The sequence below is a fragment of the Glycine max genome, chromosome 19, assembly GCF_000004515.6.
Source record: "Glycine max cultivar Williams 82 chromosome 19, Glycine_max_v4.0, whole genome shotgun sequence".
NCBI lineage: Eukaryota > Viridiplantae > Streptophyta > Magnoliopsida > Fabales > Fabaceae > Glycine > Glycine max.
Window position 1 is genome coordinate 4,712,924 of NC_038255.2, and position 16,444 is coordinate 4,729,367.

The 16,444-nt window shown below is 36.2% G+C and overlaps 1 protein-coding gene across 1 annotated transcript; it reads left to right on the plus strand.

Moving 5' to 3' along the window:
• Window positions 1-10,838: 10,838 nt before the first annotated feature.
• Window positions 10,839-11,456, plus strand: LOC102664540 (uncharacterized). Its single transcript, XM_006604929.1, has one exon. The coding sequence runs from the start codon at window positions 10,839-10,841 to the stop codon at window positions 11,454-11,456; it is 618 nt and encodes a 205-aa protein (XP_006604992.1).
• Window positions 11,457-16,444: the final 4,988 nt, after the last annotated feature.

Consider the following 16,444-nt stretch of genomic DNA (forward strand, 5'->3'; position numbering starts at 1 on the left):
GTGTACAAGTATCATTACTAAAAATTGATCTGGTATGTTTTGAAATTAAAGGTCTCAAAATTCAAGTTTGCATTCTTTGATATATTGTATTACTTACACATCAAGGTTCTCTCCTCCCCCGAAATTCTTATTATATCTACGGTTACACATGCACGCAAGGATTAATCCAAACCTGAATTTCATGTGAACGGAAACTAGTAACAACAATATTGATGTTCTGAAGCACGTATGACCAGCTCTATCTTTTTATTTTTCAGTTGACAACATATTTTTGTGTGTATTCTTAATTTTGATTTCTATGAAATAGTTAATAGTTGGGGACATCCCGGTTGAAATTAATATTTCATAAATCAGCATATTTAAACTATTTGTTTGTGTTCATATCTATGCATAGTTAATAATGTTCATGTGCTTCTGTCAAATGTACTATATTGTTATGGACCGTGTCAAGTTAAAGCCTTCTACGATTATAGTTGGGATTTTCACAAGTTTCTTATGATCATCAGGATTCATGACATCAGCTCTCGTGTATGGCTTCTTATTCATTTTAAGGCATACAATTCTCATTTTGGGTTTTCACTATATCGGTTGAAGTTTGACAATCTAAAAAGTTGTATTGTATCCAAAAAGTTTGAAAATATAAAGGGTGAACACATATCCATATCAACAAAAACCCAATTTTCCTGATTCGTGATTTTTGACCCAAATGATATCAAGACATCACATAGTGATCTTCAACAAATAGATCAGTTGTATTTCCTTCGATTGCTTAACTTCGGGCATCAACTTCTGTGGCTATGCTTGCCTTTAGGAAGATCACATTCATATCCCTCAAAGTCTATTTCCTTCTATTAGCTTTGATTGACATTCATATGTCTTGAGTTTATTTACTATGGTGGAACTTATTCCAATTAATATTTTTAGGTAAGGATGTCCTTGCCAAGGCCAAAACAGGCACCCAAAAAATAGTAGCCTTTTTGGTAAGTCTCTTCATTTGTGTTTGCCTGAGTGAATTGGTGGCTAATAGCCTCTTTATCATTGGAATGTTTCTTCATATTCCTTTATGGGTGACAATTAATGTAAGATATAGTTGGTAGCTTAGCTACCTTAAAATAAGTAAACTACTGAGTTGGATCACTATTCTTAATTCCTTGGGCTTCAGATTCAGAGTTGGATATTTTATCATGATGGTGGGGAATTTTTGTTTCTGATTCAGAGTTCTATGTTGATCAAATATCTTTGTAAATTGAAGTTCTTTATTTACAATGTATGAGGTATTACTTGATGGACCACCTAGATTCATGTGATACACATTCATATATATTTTGACATGTTTTTTAAAAAATTATTCAAAGATAAATTATTTTATGATCAATGTTATGAGCAAAACATGTGTCCTCTAGTTTACTTTCTCTAGATTATATTGAACATGAGAAAAATACCCTTTGCATGTTGTGTATGATATATAATGTCAGATTAACATTGTCAGCAAAACATGTGTCCTCTAGTTTACTTTCTCTAGGTTGGATACACTACTACAAAAAGAAGATTTAACATTGTCATATTAACATCGTTTTTTTTAAAAATCGATGTTAAGATAAACGCGGTGGCATAGTTGTAAATAATGTGTATCTGTTAATATCGATTTTCTGAAAATCTAATGTTAACGAAGTGACGTTAACATCGGTTCTGGAAAAATTGATGTTAACATTAATTAGTTAACATCGATTTTGGAAGAACCGATGTTAACGTAACTTCGTTAACATCGGGTTTGCAGAAAATCGATGTTAATGTATGATAAGTTAACATTGGTTTCTTCCAGACAACCGATGTCAATGTTTAACATCATTTTGTTAACATCAGTTTTTTTTTTATTGAAAATCGATGTTGAACTTACATTTTAAAATACATTAGATGCGAGCCCTATTTTGCTTGTGCTCTCTTCTCCATCTAAGCTCTCTTTTTCTCCGTCTAAGCTTCTTCATCGCGCTCGAGACAATGACAACTTGCCACCTTACCTAGGTATGTTTCGTGACTCTTTCTTCTCTTTAACATGTTCATTGAACACCTAGGTCTGTTTGGGGAACTCGTGCTCATTGCAAGGACCTTTGTTTGTTTCTGCTGCAAGGAATTGGTTTATGGAACTTGTGCTCACTTTGCAGTCCGCTTAGGGTGCTCACTCGTGCTCACATGGTCTCATTTTGATTGAGGTAAGTCATGATCACTTTGTAGTCCTTTGAATGCTTAATGGCTAGCTAGCTAGGTGTCTATTGTAATGTGTATAGCACCATGGCGGCCACTTCTCACTTTGAGTGCGTTGTTCCAATACTTGTGAGCACTGTAGTTTTGGCGGAGTTTCCAAAAGTAGAATGGGTAGCATAGTGTTGTTCATTAGGGGCAGAGCATGAGGAGATTGAATAATGTGCCCATGGTATAGTTGTAAATGATCAATTATTGATTGGTAATTTATTGGATTAATAATTATAATTTTAATGATAAAACATATTAAAATTGATTATTGTTACATAGTTGCATAAAAGTCTTAACTCTTAAGCTTTGTTCCTTGGATTTATGTACTTTTGGTTCCTTTGTTTCATCAATCATGTGGCATGTTCAGACTTCAGACTTCTTAATTTGGACTTCTATGAGAGTGAGTCTTGGAACAACAATCAGGTTGCTGCCTTGTGACCTGGAGGTCACAGGTTGAAATCATGGAAACAGTTTCCCACTTGTGAGGGTAAGACTACATATATCTACCCTAGTGGGTGGGAGCCTTGTTCTCTGGGCAAATCTATAGTTCTATGCTAAACTATTTTAGTAATTAAATGAACAAAGGGTTAATTGAGAGAAGGTTCATATTCTATTTAAGCTTGCAGCAAGTTTTAGTTAGTAATTTTTATAGGCCTGCACATATCTAAAATCTATAAAACCAGAATGATAGGTAGCAAGGAAGGATAAAGATAAAGGAAATCTAATTAGAGATAAATTTTTTGATGAGTTATCCATTCCACTTCTTTACATATTTATACTAATGCATTCTAACAGAATTTAATTTGTTATAACAGAATTATCTAATATCCTGCTCAACAACTAGCTAGTGGAATTTGTCGTAGCTGCCTGTGAGAAGGGGATTACTACAACCAACTTTGGTGGTTCTTGCCTTGGCGCCTTAAACGTATTCCTACAGGTAAGTGGGCTTCTTGATAATTCTCCTTGGCCTATTAGTATTGCTACTATCTTCTGTTATGCGGCCTATGTTGATGTCAGCTGGATGGTTATTTCTATCACAGAATGAGCAACAAGAAGTATTGGCAAAGTGGCCTTGCTAAGCTTTTATCATAAGAAATGTCGAAACAGAAAATTTTAGCCTAAGTTTCCCAAGTAAAATCCTTGTTCATACGATCCAGCTTATCACAAACATACACCAGAAGTAGGGTTGTTTGCATAGTGTAAGTAGGTAAAACAACAATCCCAAAATTTCCTAACATAACTCTACCCGAGAAAGATAGAGCATCAACCCTCCAAACACTTAGTCTTTTGTTGAGTCTTATCCAACAGGTACTTATAATGACTAATTTTCTTCATGCCATGCAGTAAAGGTACCCCTAAATACTTCCCTAGATCAGAAGTGAGCATAAAACCTGATAAATGACTAAGATGTCTTGCTACATGATGGCTCACGTTATGCATAGTATCTTCTTGAGCCAAAACAATGTTGTGAGTGCATGATTTGTCTCCCAGTGACAAAACTAAACTTGCAGGGATCAACCAAGCTTCCTATGTGCATAATACTTTCGTATTGAGCGTTTCTTTTATCTATTCCAATATTGCACTAGCAAATTAAAGAGGCTATATGGATTGGTTGTCTGATTAATTATAAGCAACGACTTGTATTCTGAACTTAATTATATATATATATTGGTAATGTACTGTCTTGTTTCATACTAGTAAGTTTTTTTCTTAATTTGCCTCGTTTAAAACATAAATACTTTGATGACGAGAGAACAAAAGTCCACTGCTTAATTCACCTCATGTAAATTTGATTTAACAAATCCATATGATCAGTCCCTCCAACTCATTTGTCCATTAGTACTCAGTGGATCATTTGAGACTAAATATGTTGATTGTTGAAAAGTGAATGTACTACTTACTTCTAAATAAATGATTTTCTAAACTTCCTTTCTGCATAAACTCATAAACTAGAAGCATGTTTTTACCATCTATGCAGTAACCAATAAGTTTGACCATATTTTCGTGGTGAAGCTAGCCTAGATAATTGACTTCTGCCTGCAAACAAAAATGGAAGAAAATTAGTCAACACCTAGCAAGACCAAGCAGTTAGAAAACAAATTAAGAGTTTGTGTTGGACTTGGATATACAAGCCATTCTCTATGGCCTTGAAAACTTTCTAGTTTAAGTTTCTTGATGGCCACTACAATTCCAGTCCCTGGTTTTGTTTGAGTGTATGTGTTCTCATCTGTGTATGTAAATTTTGCCTTTAAGATGCTGTTGATATCTCTATGATGATACTAGTTCATACTCATGCTTGTGCGTGATTGACCTTCTTGTATGTATTGATTAACAAGTGATTGAAACTGTACTTGAGTACATTAGAAGGATTATATATTATTGTTATGCTTACACCATTTTTGGTTATGAATATCTGCAGGGTATCGCTAGATATACTGCTCGCCTACTTTCAATAAACTTAAGAGGTATTTAATTTTTAAGTATTTAAATTATTGAAGAAAAATATCAATTTTGTTCCTTTTTGGATTTTGTATAGGATCTATTTGCTTCCATCTTTGTTGTTTGAGTTGATGCTAACACGGTACGAAAATAAAGGATAATCAAATCAGATCTGCATAATCAGATCTTGATATCAACTAACTGAATCTCCTAGAATAAAGGAGAATACAATCTAATCTGATTTGGCTTTAGCTATGCATATCTTCTAGGATCCTTATTTGTAACTCTTCTAGAATCCTTTTAAGCTATAAAATTTAGCAAACTCCCTGGCCATTGTCCAATATATTCAGGCTTTGCACTACTTCTAGCAACAAAATTCTATTTTTTGCTTCTCCAAGTAACCAAATTACCCCAAAGAAATGTACAATAGCCTGAAGTGGACTTTTGGTTAATAATGGATCCAGCCCAATCTGCATGTGTGAATACTTTGATGCCTTGCTGCCCGGTTTTCTTAAAAAACAGTCCTTTACCTGGAGCACTTTTTAAATACCTCAAAATCCTGTAAACTGCCTCAAGGTGTTCTTCATGTGGTGAGTTCATGAATTGTCTCACTAAACATACTGCAAAGGCTATGTCTAGCTGGGTATGATAGAAATAAATTAATCTTCCCATGGCTACTAATCTTTGGTATAGTGTCATAACTGGATCTCCTTTGTCTTCATTTCCAAGTTTTTAGTTAGGATCTATAGGAGTTTCAGGTGGCCTACAACCCATCATCCTAGTGCCTTTGAGAAGATCCAGAATATACTTTCATTAGTGTCCCTAAACAACTACAACTGAGAAAGTAACCTATTTATATATACTCACAATACAATACAATACAAACACACAAAATCAATCAGACTCAGTTTGATCACATCAGGGCAACATCTAGAAATAAACAAACTGTATATGATTAAAAGGTAAAGTGAATTTTGACTAAGTTGGCTCTAGAGATATCTTGCAGGACTAAACAAGGAACAAATAACTTGGCAGCTTTATAGGACTGAGAGGAAGTTAAAGAAAAAGAAAACCCTCATTGTAGCCTTAGATAAAATGAGAAAAACAAAAGAAAAGGTAAATGACATATAATCTTCTAGTCTATCTCACCAGCTTGGTTTTTCTTTTTTTTACCTGTTCCTCTTCTAAAACCCTAAGATCAAGAATGATCAGTAAAAGGGGGAGAAAATGCTTCCCCTCAGACAAGAAAAGTGAACCTTTCAGTCTTTAGAGGATAAAGGGGACATAGATAGTGAGATTTAGCTAAGAACTCATCAAACTACAAGTAAAGCAGATTCCTTTTTCTCCTTTGTCCACACAACAACATCTAAAAATCCCTCATTTGATCAAAATATTAGTGTTAAGCAAAGATTAGATGATGAATTTATTTTTTGTTGTGGAAAACACAACACCACGCTTCTTCTAATTAAGAAGCTCCAACATGACATGAGTGAACAAAACAATGAGTATCTTTTCTTATTTTCTTTTGATTTAAAAGATAGGACAGGAAGGGTTGTTGAAAGTTAAAACTCTTGCCATTAAAGTTTTGGGATTGGAATTTGGAATCCAAGAACAAGGAACGACCAAGGGCATCAAATTCTAACTCAAAAATCCTACGATGGCTGAAAGAGACAGAATTTATTTTAGCAGAGTTTCCCTTTGTGGAGGGGGTGTCTCTGACGGAAGCATCAAATGCCTAGCTAGCTATAAACCAATTTTTTTCACCAACTAGGTACTAAGCATAAACATCAAAATGTGGCATAAATATCCAACCTTTTAATAAATTACAACACAACAACAACACCACCAGGAGTTACTACTATTACTCTACTTGTACTAATATTACCAAGCTGGAAAGGGAAAGACACATAGAAGAGAGAGATTGCATGAGTGTAAGTGAGAAAGAGAGAGAGTCTTTGCTTTGTTTGTGCACTTGCCTAAGCTATGAGGTGACATGTATCATTTTAAAATACACACTAACTATTGCCAACTGCTCCTGCTGGTAAATTATTGCATAAGCACAACCTAATCACTCTTTTTCTCTCTTCCCACACTTGTAAACATTTCTAGGTTCAGTTTAAACTAAATTAATAATTATCTTTATTAATCAATATTTTTTTTACTATACCACGTCTCACATACCACCATACCACCTCTTTGGTCTTTTTTATATATAAAAAATAAGTGATATTATCATTTAGTTGTGAGTATATATCAACTGGATCTCCTCTTGCCAAATATACCTAGACTTTTTGTTATGTGATGTTTAATGCTGCCTCAATAATTAGAATATCATTTTGTACTTATATCCAAATGCTATTATTCTCAATTTCATTTCGAATGGAATTTTATTTAATTGGTGTCATCATATAATTATGCAGAAAAACTGCAAGTATCAATACCACATTGGTTGTTAATGGATTAACACTACTACTTATTGCAAGGCTAGATCATCAAGATGTTATAGCTTGTCTTAGTTTACTTAGGCTAATAAAGGTATGGATGCATATATGATATTTGCTAATACTAGAAAATGAAAACTAAGATGAACAAACTGGCGTACTGGATTTTACCTTAAATTTGCTTGTGTAACTTGTTATCTGTAATGATGCTTGATACATATTATTTGTTTAATGCCTAAGACTAACAATTGTTAGTCGTCATTTACGACTAACTTTTGTATTGAAATGTTTCATGAAATTTATATCTTTCCCCCAATTTATGGTTCTTTTTGTAGATTTGTACATATTTTTATGTTTAGTTTAATTTCACTCAGTAGATATTCACAATATTGTGAATTAATGTGGTTCAACTTCAGTTTCAGGCTAAAGGATGAAGAAGAAGAAGGTTGAAGCAGCTAGTGTCTCGCTAAGCGAGGCATATGCACTTAGTGCGTAACATCCACTAAGCGATCCACTCAGCTCGCTTAGCGAGTGAGGAGAATCTACAAGAGAATCTGCATTCATGCATGCACCCAGCACGCCATCAGCTCACTCCGTGAGTCATTTGTCTCTTCTCACGCTCAGCACGTCCAACTTGCTAAGCGAAAATCCACTAACTCGCGCTTAGCAGTAAAATGGCGCTAAGCGAGTTTTCAGGATCAAAAAGCCTTTAAAAGACTAAACAAAAGAGGATTTTAGGTATAAGAGTGATTGTTAGGGAGTTCTTAGAGAGTTCTGGGAAGAGAGACATTACAGAGTCGAAAAATAGAGCAAAAGAGAAAAACTTAAATGAAAGGCCTCAACTTTCAAGAGGATTTTAGGTATAGGAGTGATTGTTAGGTTTCTAGAGGTGGAGGAGACATCCCTACCACTTTGTAATCTAAATTTTCCCTCAAAAACCTCATCTTGGTGTTGAAAGGTGCTAACTTGCAATGGAAGGCTAAATCTCTTGTTGGGGATTTCTACTGAGCTTTGATGTAAAACTCTTCACTATCTATTTAAAATTGTTTTTATGTGTTCATTGCTTCTATTTGTATTTAATTCTTGCATGCTTGTGGTTTGATCACCCATTTGTGTGTAAAGTTTGGATTTTTAGCATTGGAAAGTGTTTTAAATCCTTAGAACTGGATAGAGCAGGCTAGAGAACTGTATGTCTGGACACGTAGTGCAGGGATCTAGTTTATAATATGCAGTAATCTTAATGTAATTCGTTTAGGCTAAGTTCGACGAGGAATCTAGAATGAAGTTTAAATAGAATTAGACTCATTCACTAGAGGGATCTTGGTTTGAGTAGTCGTTTTCGACATAGAACATAGAGACAACCTTAAATAGAGAAAAACACTTAATTACATCATTTTGTTCAGTAGAAAGACCCAACGTTTTAATCATCTGTTTATCTCTCACATTTAGATAGTTAATTTTGTAGTTAAATTAGAACTGTAGACACAACTTCTCTCTTTATATTTACTAGCTTTAAACAAATGTTTACCTACTGAATGAATGCTCTCCGAATGAAATATGTTCCCTATGATTTGATACTCAGTTCTTACCATTTTATATTACTTGTGCGACTCGGTACACTTGCCGATTAGCATCGCTGACCAGTGGAACAAGTATTTCAGCAACGAACAAGTTTTTGGCGCCGTTGCTGGGGAACTTCTTTCCATTTGGGAAGTATAGTTCAGTTTGTAGGCATTGATTCTTTATTCTTTGATTAATTTTTGTGTGAATAGTTAGTTGAAATTTATTTTTCTCTTGATTTGGTTGACTGTTGCTCTTGTTAGTGTTTTGTATGTGAGGTAACTCTTCTGCAAGTGATTTAGCTCCATTGGATTTGGAGATAGAAGCCACTTGTAGGAGGAACAACATAGAAAGAAGAAGGAAAATACTGCAGGACAGGACAACACCACCAATTCTAGAGGAACCTCAATCATCTAAGTTGTCTTCTATTTTTCCAGAGCCAAGAGAATCAGAAATAGGCGCATCTAAGGCTGATATAATGGCTGAAGATCAACCTAGGAGGGTTACCCTTGAAGATTACTCTAGCTCGACTGTGCCGCAATTCTTCACAAGTATAGCGCGGCCAGAAGTTCAAGCACACAACATTACATACCCTCACTCCTTGATAAAATTAATTCAAGGAAATCTATTTCATGGCTTGCCGAACGAAGACCTATATGCACACTTGGCCATATACATTGAGATTTGCAATATAGTCAAGATTGTCGGTGTGCTTGAGGACGCAGTGAGGCTGAGTTTGTTCTCTTTTTCATTGTTTGGTGAAGCAAAGAGATGGCTACATTCATTTAAGGGAAACAGACTCAAGACTTGGGATGAAGTGGTGGAGAAATTTTTGAAGAAATATTTCCCCGATTCTAAGACGGCAGAAGGAAAAGCAGCCATCTCTTTATTTCACCAGTTTCCGGATGAGTCTCTAAGCGAAGCACTTGAATGATTCCGTAGCTTGCTGCGGAAAACACCGACTCACGGATTCTCAGAACTAATTCAGCTCAACATTTTTATGGATGGGTTAAGGTCGTTGTCCAAGCAGTTGTTGGATGCTTTTGCTGGAGGGAAGATCAAATTGAAGACCCCAAAAGAGGCTATGGAACTCATTCAAAACATGGCTGCAAGTGATCATGCCATCTTGCGTGATCGGACTCACATTCCCATAAAGAGAAGCCTGCTGGAACTTTCCTCTCAAGATGCATTATTGGCACAAAACAAGTTGTTGTCTAAGCAGCTTGAGGCATTGACAGAAACATTGAGTAAGTTGCCTAATCAATTGCAGGTTAATCAACCTCACATTTAGCTGTTTTGCAGGTTGGAGGTTGCAGCATATGAGGAGGAGCTCATGAGTCTGGACGCTGTATTCCCATGAATGACACAACCCAAGAGGTAAATTACATAGGAAACCAAAACAGGCCAGGATTTAATGTAGGTGGATATGCAGGTTACCAACAAGGTTCAAATTATAGCCAGAATCAAGGGCAGTAGAGGTCCCACCCTGGAAATTAGTTCAACAAGGACCAAGGTGGATCATCCAATAGGCCTCAGAACCAAGGGCCTAGCCTCTATGACAAAACCACCAAGCTAGAGGAGACTTTGGCTCAATTTATGCAGGTTACAATGTCAAATCACAAGAGCATCGAGTCTGCCATTAAAAACCTGGAGATTCAAGTGGGGCAACTGGCCAAGCAGATAGTAGAGAATTCTTCTATCAATTTTGGAGCAAACACTGAGAAGAATCCAAAGGAAGAATGCAAAGCTATCATGACCCGGAGTAGAAAGGCCAACTTGGTTGAGGATGAGGGAAGGATTAGTGATGACCAAGAATTGGTGATTGAAGAAGGAGAAAAAGAAGAAGAAGAGGATCGGTTGATGGAGTAAAAAATAAATGATGGTGAGAAAGAAATAAATGAAGAAAAAAAAGAAGAAAACGAAAACGAAAAAATAAAAAAAAGAAAAAATAGAGAAAAAGAGGGAGAAAGGAAGACAAAGAGTGAGCTTGCAAGAGAAAAGAAGAAAGAGGTTGTCTCGTGTACTGGGAAGGAAGCACCATACCCTCTGGTGCCATCAAAGAAAAATAAGGAGCGACATCTGGCTCATTTCCTTGACATCTTCAAGAAATTGGAGATAATCATTCCCTTTGGACAAGCCTTACAGCAAATGTCACTCTATTCTAAGTTTTTGAAAGATCTGCTGACCAGAAAGATCAAATATATCCACAGTGATAACATTGTAGTGGAAGGGAACTGCAGTGCGGTGATACAAAGAATCCTTCCACCTAAGCATAAGGATCTTGGGAGTGTTACTATTCCCTGCTCTATTGGTCCGGTGTCAGTTGGTAAAGCTCTCATTGATTTGGGGGCCAATATAAATTTGATGCCTTTCTCCATTTGTAAAAGAATTGGAGAGTTGGAGATTATGCCAACTAGAATGACACTACAACTGGCAGGCAAATCAATTACAAGACCATATGGAGTGATTGAAGATGTTCTAGTCAAAGTGCAGCATTTTACTTTCCCTATAGACTTCGTTGTTATGGACATTGAAGAGGATTCTGAAATCCCTCTGATTTTGGGTCGTCCCTTCATGTTAACCGCCAGTTGTGTGGTGGATATGGGAAAAGGTAAACTGGAAATGGGCATGGATGATCAGAAGATCAAGTTTGATCTATTTGATGCAGAAAAGCACTTACTTGATTGGAATGTTTGTTTAAAGGTTGAGGAACTTAAGAATGAGATGGTTCTGATGGCCAGAGCCAAGCTTGCTCTAGACCCATGAGGTAATATGCGTCAAGCAAATGACGTTAAACGAGAGCTTACTGGGAGGCAACCCAGCTTTTTTTATTTTCATTAATCATTGCATATAGTTAGGATTAACTTATTTGTGAATTGCTTGAGTAAGTCATCAACATGTTTTGCATAGAGATATGGGGTGGTCAAAGCTTCTTTGAAGCTGTGGATGAAAAATAACTCAGAAAATTTTTCAGTATCCACTCACTCAGCGCGTCCTGTGCGCTAAGCGAAACATTATGCTTGTGCTGAGCGAGTCATTACTCGCACTAAGTGCATCAACCCCTACCCATTGGCTGATAGGGTCTCGCTAAGCGAGCCCAGTGCGTTAAGCCCAAAAATATCTTTGGAATTGCATTTAATGGAATTGGGCTAAGCGAGTCATCTCACTAAGCGCACAACATCATCTCTCTAAGCTCAACCCTATGGGTTTGACATTATATCCCCAACAAGATGTTTACCTACTGATTTGACATTATATCCCAAGTAAATATATCCCCAGCGGGTCAGCCCGCTAAGCCCAAATCCCTCTCGGGTTTGGAATTGCACTAAGTGAGACAGTCTCGCTAAGTGGACACTTGTCCTGCTAAGCGAAAGTTGTAGACCAATCAGAGTTGTAGACCTCGCTAAGCGCGTACCTTTTGCGCTAAGCCCAAATCCTTCTTGAGTTTTCTAATTTTCGAATTGGGCTAAGCAAGATGTCCCGCTAAGTGCGTGAATTCAAAATCTAAAAATTCAAACGTCACTGAGTTCTTACTTAGCGAGTCACTCGCGCTAAGTGAGCCTTCAGGATCAAAAAGCCCTTAAAAGACTGAAGTTGGCAAAAAATAGGGAGTTCTTAGAGAGTTCTGGGAAGAGAGACATAACAGAGCCGAAAAACAGAGCAAAAGAGAAAAGCTTGAACGAAAGGCCTAAACTTTCAAGAGGATTTTAGGTTTAGGAGTGATTGTTAGGTTTCTAGAGGTGGAGGAGACATCTCTACCACTTTGTAATCTAAATTTTCCCTCAAAAACCTCATCTTGGTGCTGAAAGGTGCTAACTTGCAATGGAAGGCTAAATCTCTTGTTGGGGATTTATGCTGAGCTTGATGTAAAACTTTTCACTATCTATTTAAAGTTGTTTTTATGTATTCATTGATTCTATCTGTATTTAATTCTTGCATGCTTGTGGCTTGATCACTCATTTGTGTGTAAAGTTTGGATTTTTAGCATTGGAAAGTGTTTTAAATCCTTAGAACTGGATAGAGCAGACTAGAGAACTTTATGTCTGGACACGAAGTGTAGGGATCTAGTTTATAATATGTCGTAATCTTAATGCAATTTGTTTAGGCTAAGTTTGACGAGGAATCTAGAATGAAGTTTAAATAGAATTAGACTCATTCACTAAAGGGATCTTGGTTTGAGTAGTCATTTTCGGCATAGAACACAAAAACAACCTTAAATAGATAAAAACACTTAATTACATCATTTTGTTCAATAGAAACACCCAACATTTTAATCATATGTTTATCTCTCACATTTAGATAGTTAATTTTGTAGTTAAATTAGAACTGTTGACACAACTTCTCTTTTTATATTTACTGGCTTTATACAAATGTTTACCTACTGAATGAATGCTCTCTGAATGAAACAAGTTCCATGTGATTTGATATTTGGTTCTTATCATTTTATATTACTTGTACGACTCGATACACTTGCGATTAACATCACTGACCAATGGAACAAGTATTTCAACAGCGAACAACAACCCATGGAAGAGTTTCTCAATATAAAAGAAAACCCTTAAATTTTTTAGGATACCATAGAATTTCGCATAATACAATGCATGTATTGAATACAAAAGCATTAACTGGTGACTATTAGGCACAAGAAAAAACTCTTGCAGAAGTACAATATAGAGGAAAAACAGGATAATTGATATAGCTCGGTGATAACTTTTCAAGTCTTTTAATTTATTTTTGGATCAGTAATCTTTTAATTTGTTTGTACTCTGGTGATGGATTACACTATCACTAATATCTTTTCTATGGCATATCTGCAGTGAACACCTTAAAATCAATGTGCTTGAGATTGTATTTAGCTTTGTATTTTAACCAAATGCACCATACTTCACCTACCAACACACTTGCACAAAACATTACCTGCCTGATTGCCCTTTAGAGCTAGAGAGGATCTGCAGAGAATTCTTGATGATATGACTTACTAGTTTTATAAACTTGACATTGATTGGATCAATTTTAATTTGTGTTGAAGTTTGGAGGTTCCATAAAGTAGCCTTTAGAATGCATAAAATCATCAATAAGCATCACGGCTTGGAGACTTTCAATAGCAACATGCAAATGAGCCATTTTAGCCTCAGCTGCCATTTAGAGGCCATACATAATACCCCAAAGCTCAGCTTTAAGCACACTACAGAAACCAAATCTCCTAGACAAGACCTTTATGAACTTGCCATTTGAATATCTCAAATCAGCACCACAAAAAGCCATCACAACTTCACTAGCACAACCCTATCCCAGTTATCCATTTTTGTTGGAAAGTGTACTGATTTTTGTTATTCGGTTTAAATATTATACATTTTATAACATTGAAATATTTTTTTGTAGGCACTATTTATCTAGTTGTTTGCATCATGATCATGACATTCATTGTTGGACACTGTATTGATCATCATCACAGGTACAAAAGTTTTTCATAAACTTTTGATGCTTAATTTTGTTATGATTGTTTTTGTATGTTGTTGTATGTCATTGATGTACTTTTCTTTAGATACAACTTTTGTTCATAATGCGTGAACCTTAGATTGCCGTTTGAGATTGAATACAATGATTCTTGCGGTCAGTTTGCATTAATCGTTGTATTGAATCTTGAATTGTCTGTTTGGATAGTTTGGGGAGACTCATATTTTTATGGTAGATTTATGTGTTAAGGTTAACATTATTTTGTTTAATTTGATGGAATTTCGATACAATGAATTTCTAGTTGTTCTCTGAGTGCATACTTGATTATTGGGGAATTAATGTCACCGATTTCATGTCGTGTACTTGGAGACCAATGCAAAATGCTACCAAAATTTCGTCAAATTTAACAAAATAAGATTAACCTTGAACATGAATCTACCATAAAAAAATGTCTTCCTGAATGGTATAGGGCCACAACTTAAATGGAAAAGTGAGATTTCATGTATTCAATGAGTTTCAGAGTATCACTGAGTTATTATTTAGATGGATCAAAGTTGAATGAATGAAAGTCGCTTAAGCGCTGCATATGAGGAAGGCGTGGAACAATTCCTACAATTTTCTTCAGAAAGATGTCAACCAGATGAAAAAGGGAAATTTTTTGTCTGTGCATAAATTGTTTAAATGGGAGACGACAAAAAGTTGACGACATACGGGAGCATCTGTTGTGTGATGGAATTAAGAAGAATTATACGATGTGAATATGGCATGGTGAATTGATAGACATGTAGAGTGGGTCCCTATCTGAACCGTTTGATGTAGAAATGGGAGATCACTTGAAGGATATGATTCGTGACCTTGGACAAGAGTCTTTTCAGCAAGCACATGCCCCTATGTATGATACATTGCAAACTGATTCAAAGAAACCTTTGTATTCTGGGTACAACAATTCATTGACGTTGTTTTCAGTGGTGTTAAGTCTATTTAATGTCAATGCCAGATATGGATGGAGTGACAAAAGTTTTAGTTTGCTGCTTCAAGTAGTGCACGATATGCTTCCAGAGGAAAACACATTGCCTAAAAGTTACTATCAGGCGAAGAAGATACTGTGTCCAATGGGTATGGAGTATCAGAAGATTCATGCTTGCCCGAATGATTGCATATTGTACAGACATGAATTTGAAGAAATGCCAAAATGCCCTAGGTGTGGGGTATCACGGTACAAAGTCAAGGATGATGAGGAGTGTAGTAGTGATGAAAACTCAAATAAGGGCCCCCCAACGAAGGTGTTGTCGTATCTTCCGATCATTCCAAGGTTTAAGTATCTATTTGCTAATGGAGACGACACAAAAGACCTTACATGACATGAAAATGGGAGAAATTATGATGGAATCCTCCGTCATCCGGTTGATTCCTCCAAGTGGAAGAAGATAGATCGTTTGTTTCTGGATTTTGGCAAAGAGGCAATAAATCTTAGGCTTGGACTAGCCAATGATGGAATGAATCCATATGGAAGTTTAAGCACTCAACACAGTTCATGGTCAGTTCTACTAGTAATTTACAATTTGCCTCCTTGGTTGTGCATGAAGCAAAAATACATGATGTTGTCTATGATGATATCGGGCCCGAGACAGCCAGGAAATGACATTGATGTTTATCTAAGTCAGTTGATTGAAGACTTGACAAAGTTATGGGATGAGGGGGTTTTAGTGTTTGATGGGTTTTGGAATGAGACTTTTCAAATGCGTGCAATGATTTTTTGTACCATTAATAACTTTCTAGCATATGGGAATTTGAGCGGGTACAGTGTTAAGGGCCATCATGCATGCCCCGTCTGTGAAGAAAACACAAGATACATACAACTAAAACATGGTAGAAAAACATTGTACACTAGGCATCGGCGTTTTCTAAAACCTCATCACCCTTACAGGAGATTGAAAAAAGCATTTAATGGAAGTCAATAGCATGAAAATGCACCGATACCGTTAACTGGTGACCAAGTCTTCCAGCGGGTTCAGCACCTGAATACTATATTTGGAAAAACCCAAAAAAAAGGAAAAAAGTAAGACTTGCATATGGAAGATGAGGTCGATGTTCTTTGATCTCCCGTATTGGTCTGATCTAGATATTAGACATTGTATTGATGTTATGCATGTGGAGAAAAATGTATGTGATAGTCTTATTGGGACGCTCCTTAACATTCAAGGCAAGACGAAAGATGGTTTGAATACTCGTCAAGATCTTGCTGAGATGGGTATATGATCGCAGTTGCATCCAAGGTCTGATGGTAAAAAAATATA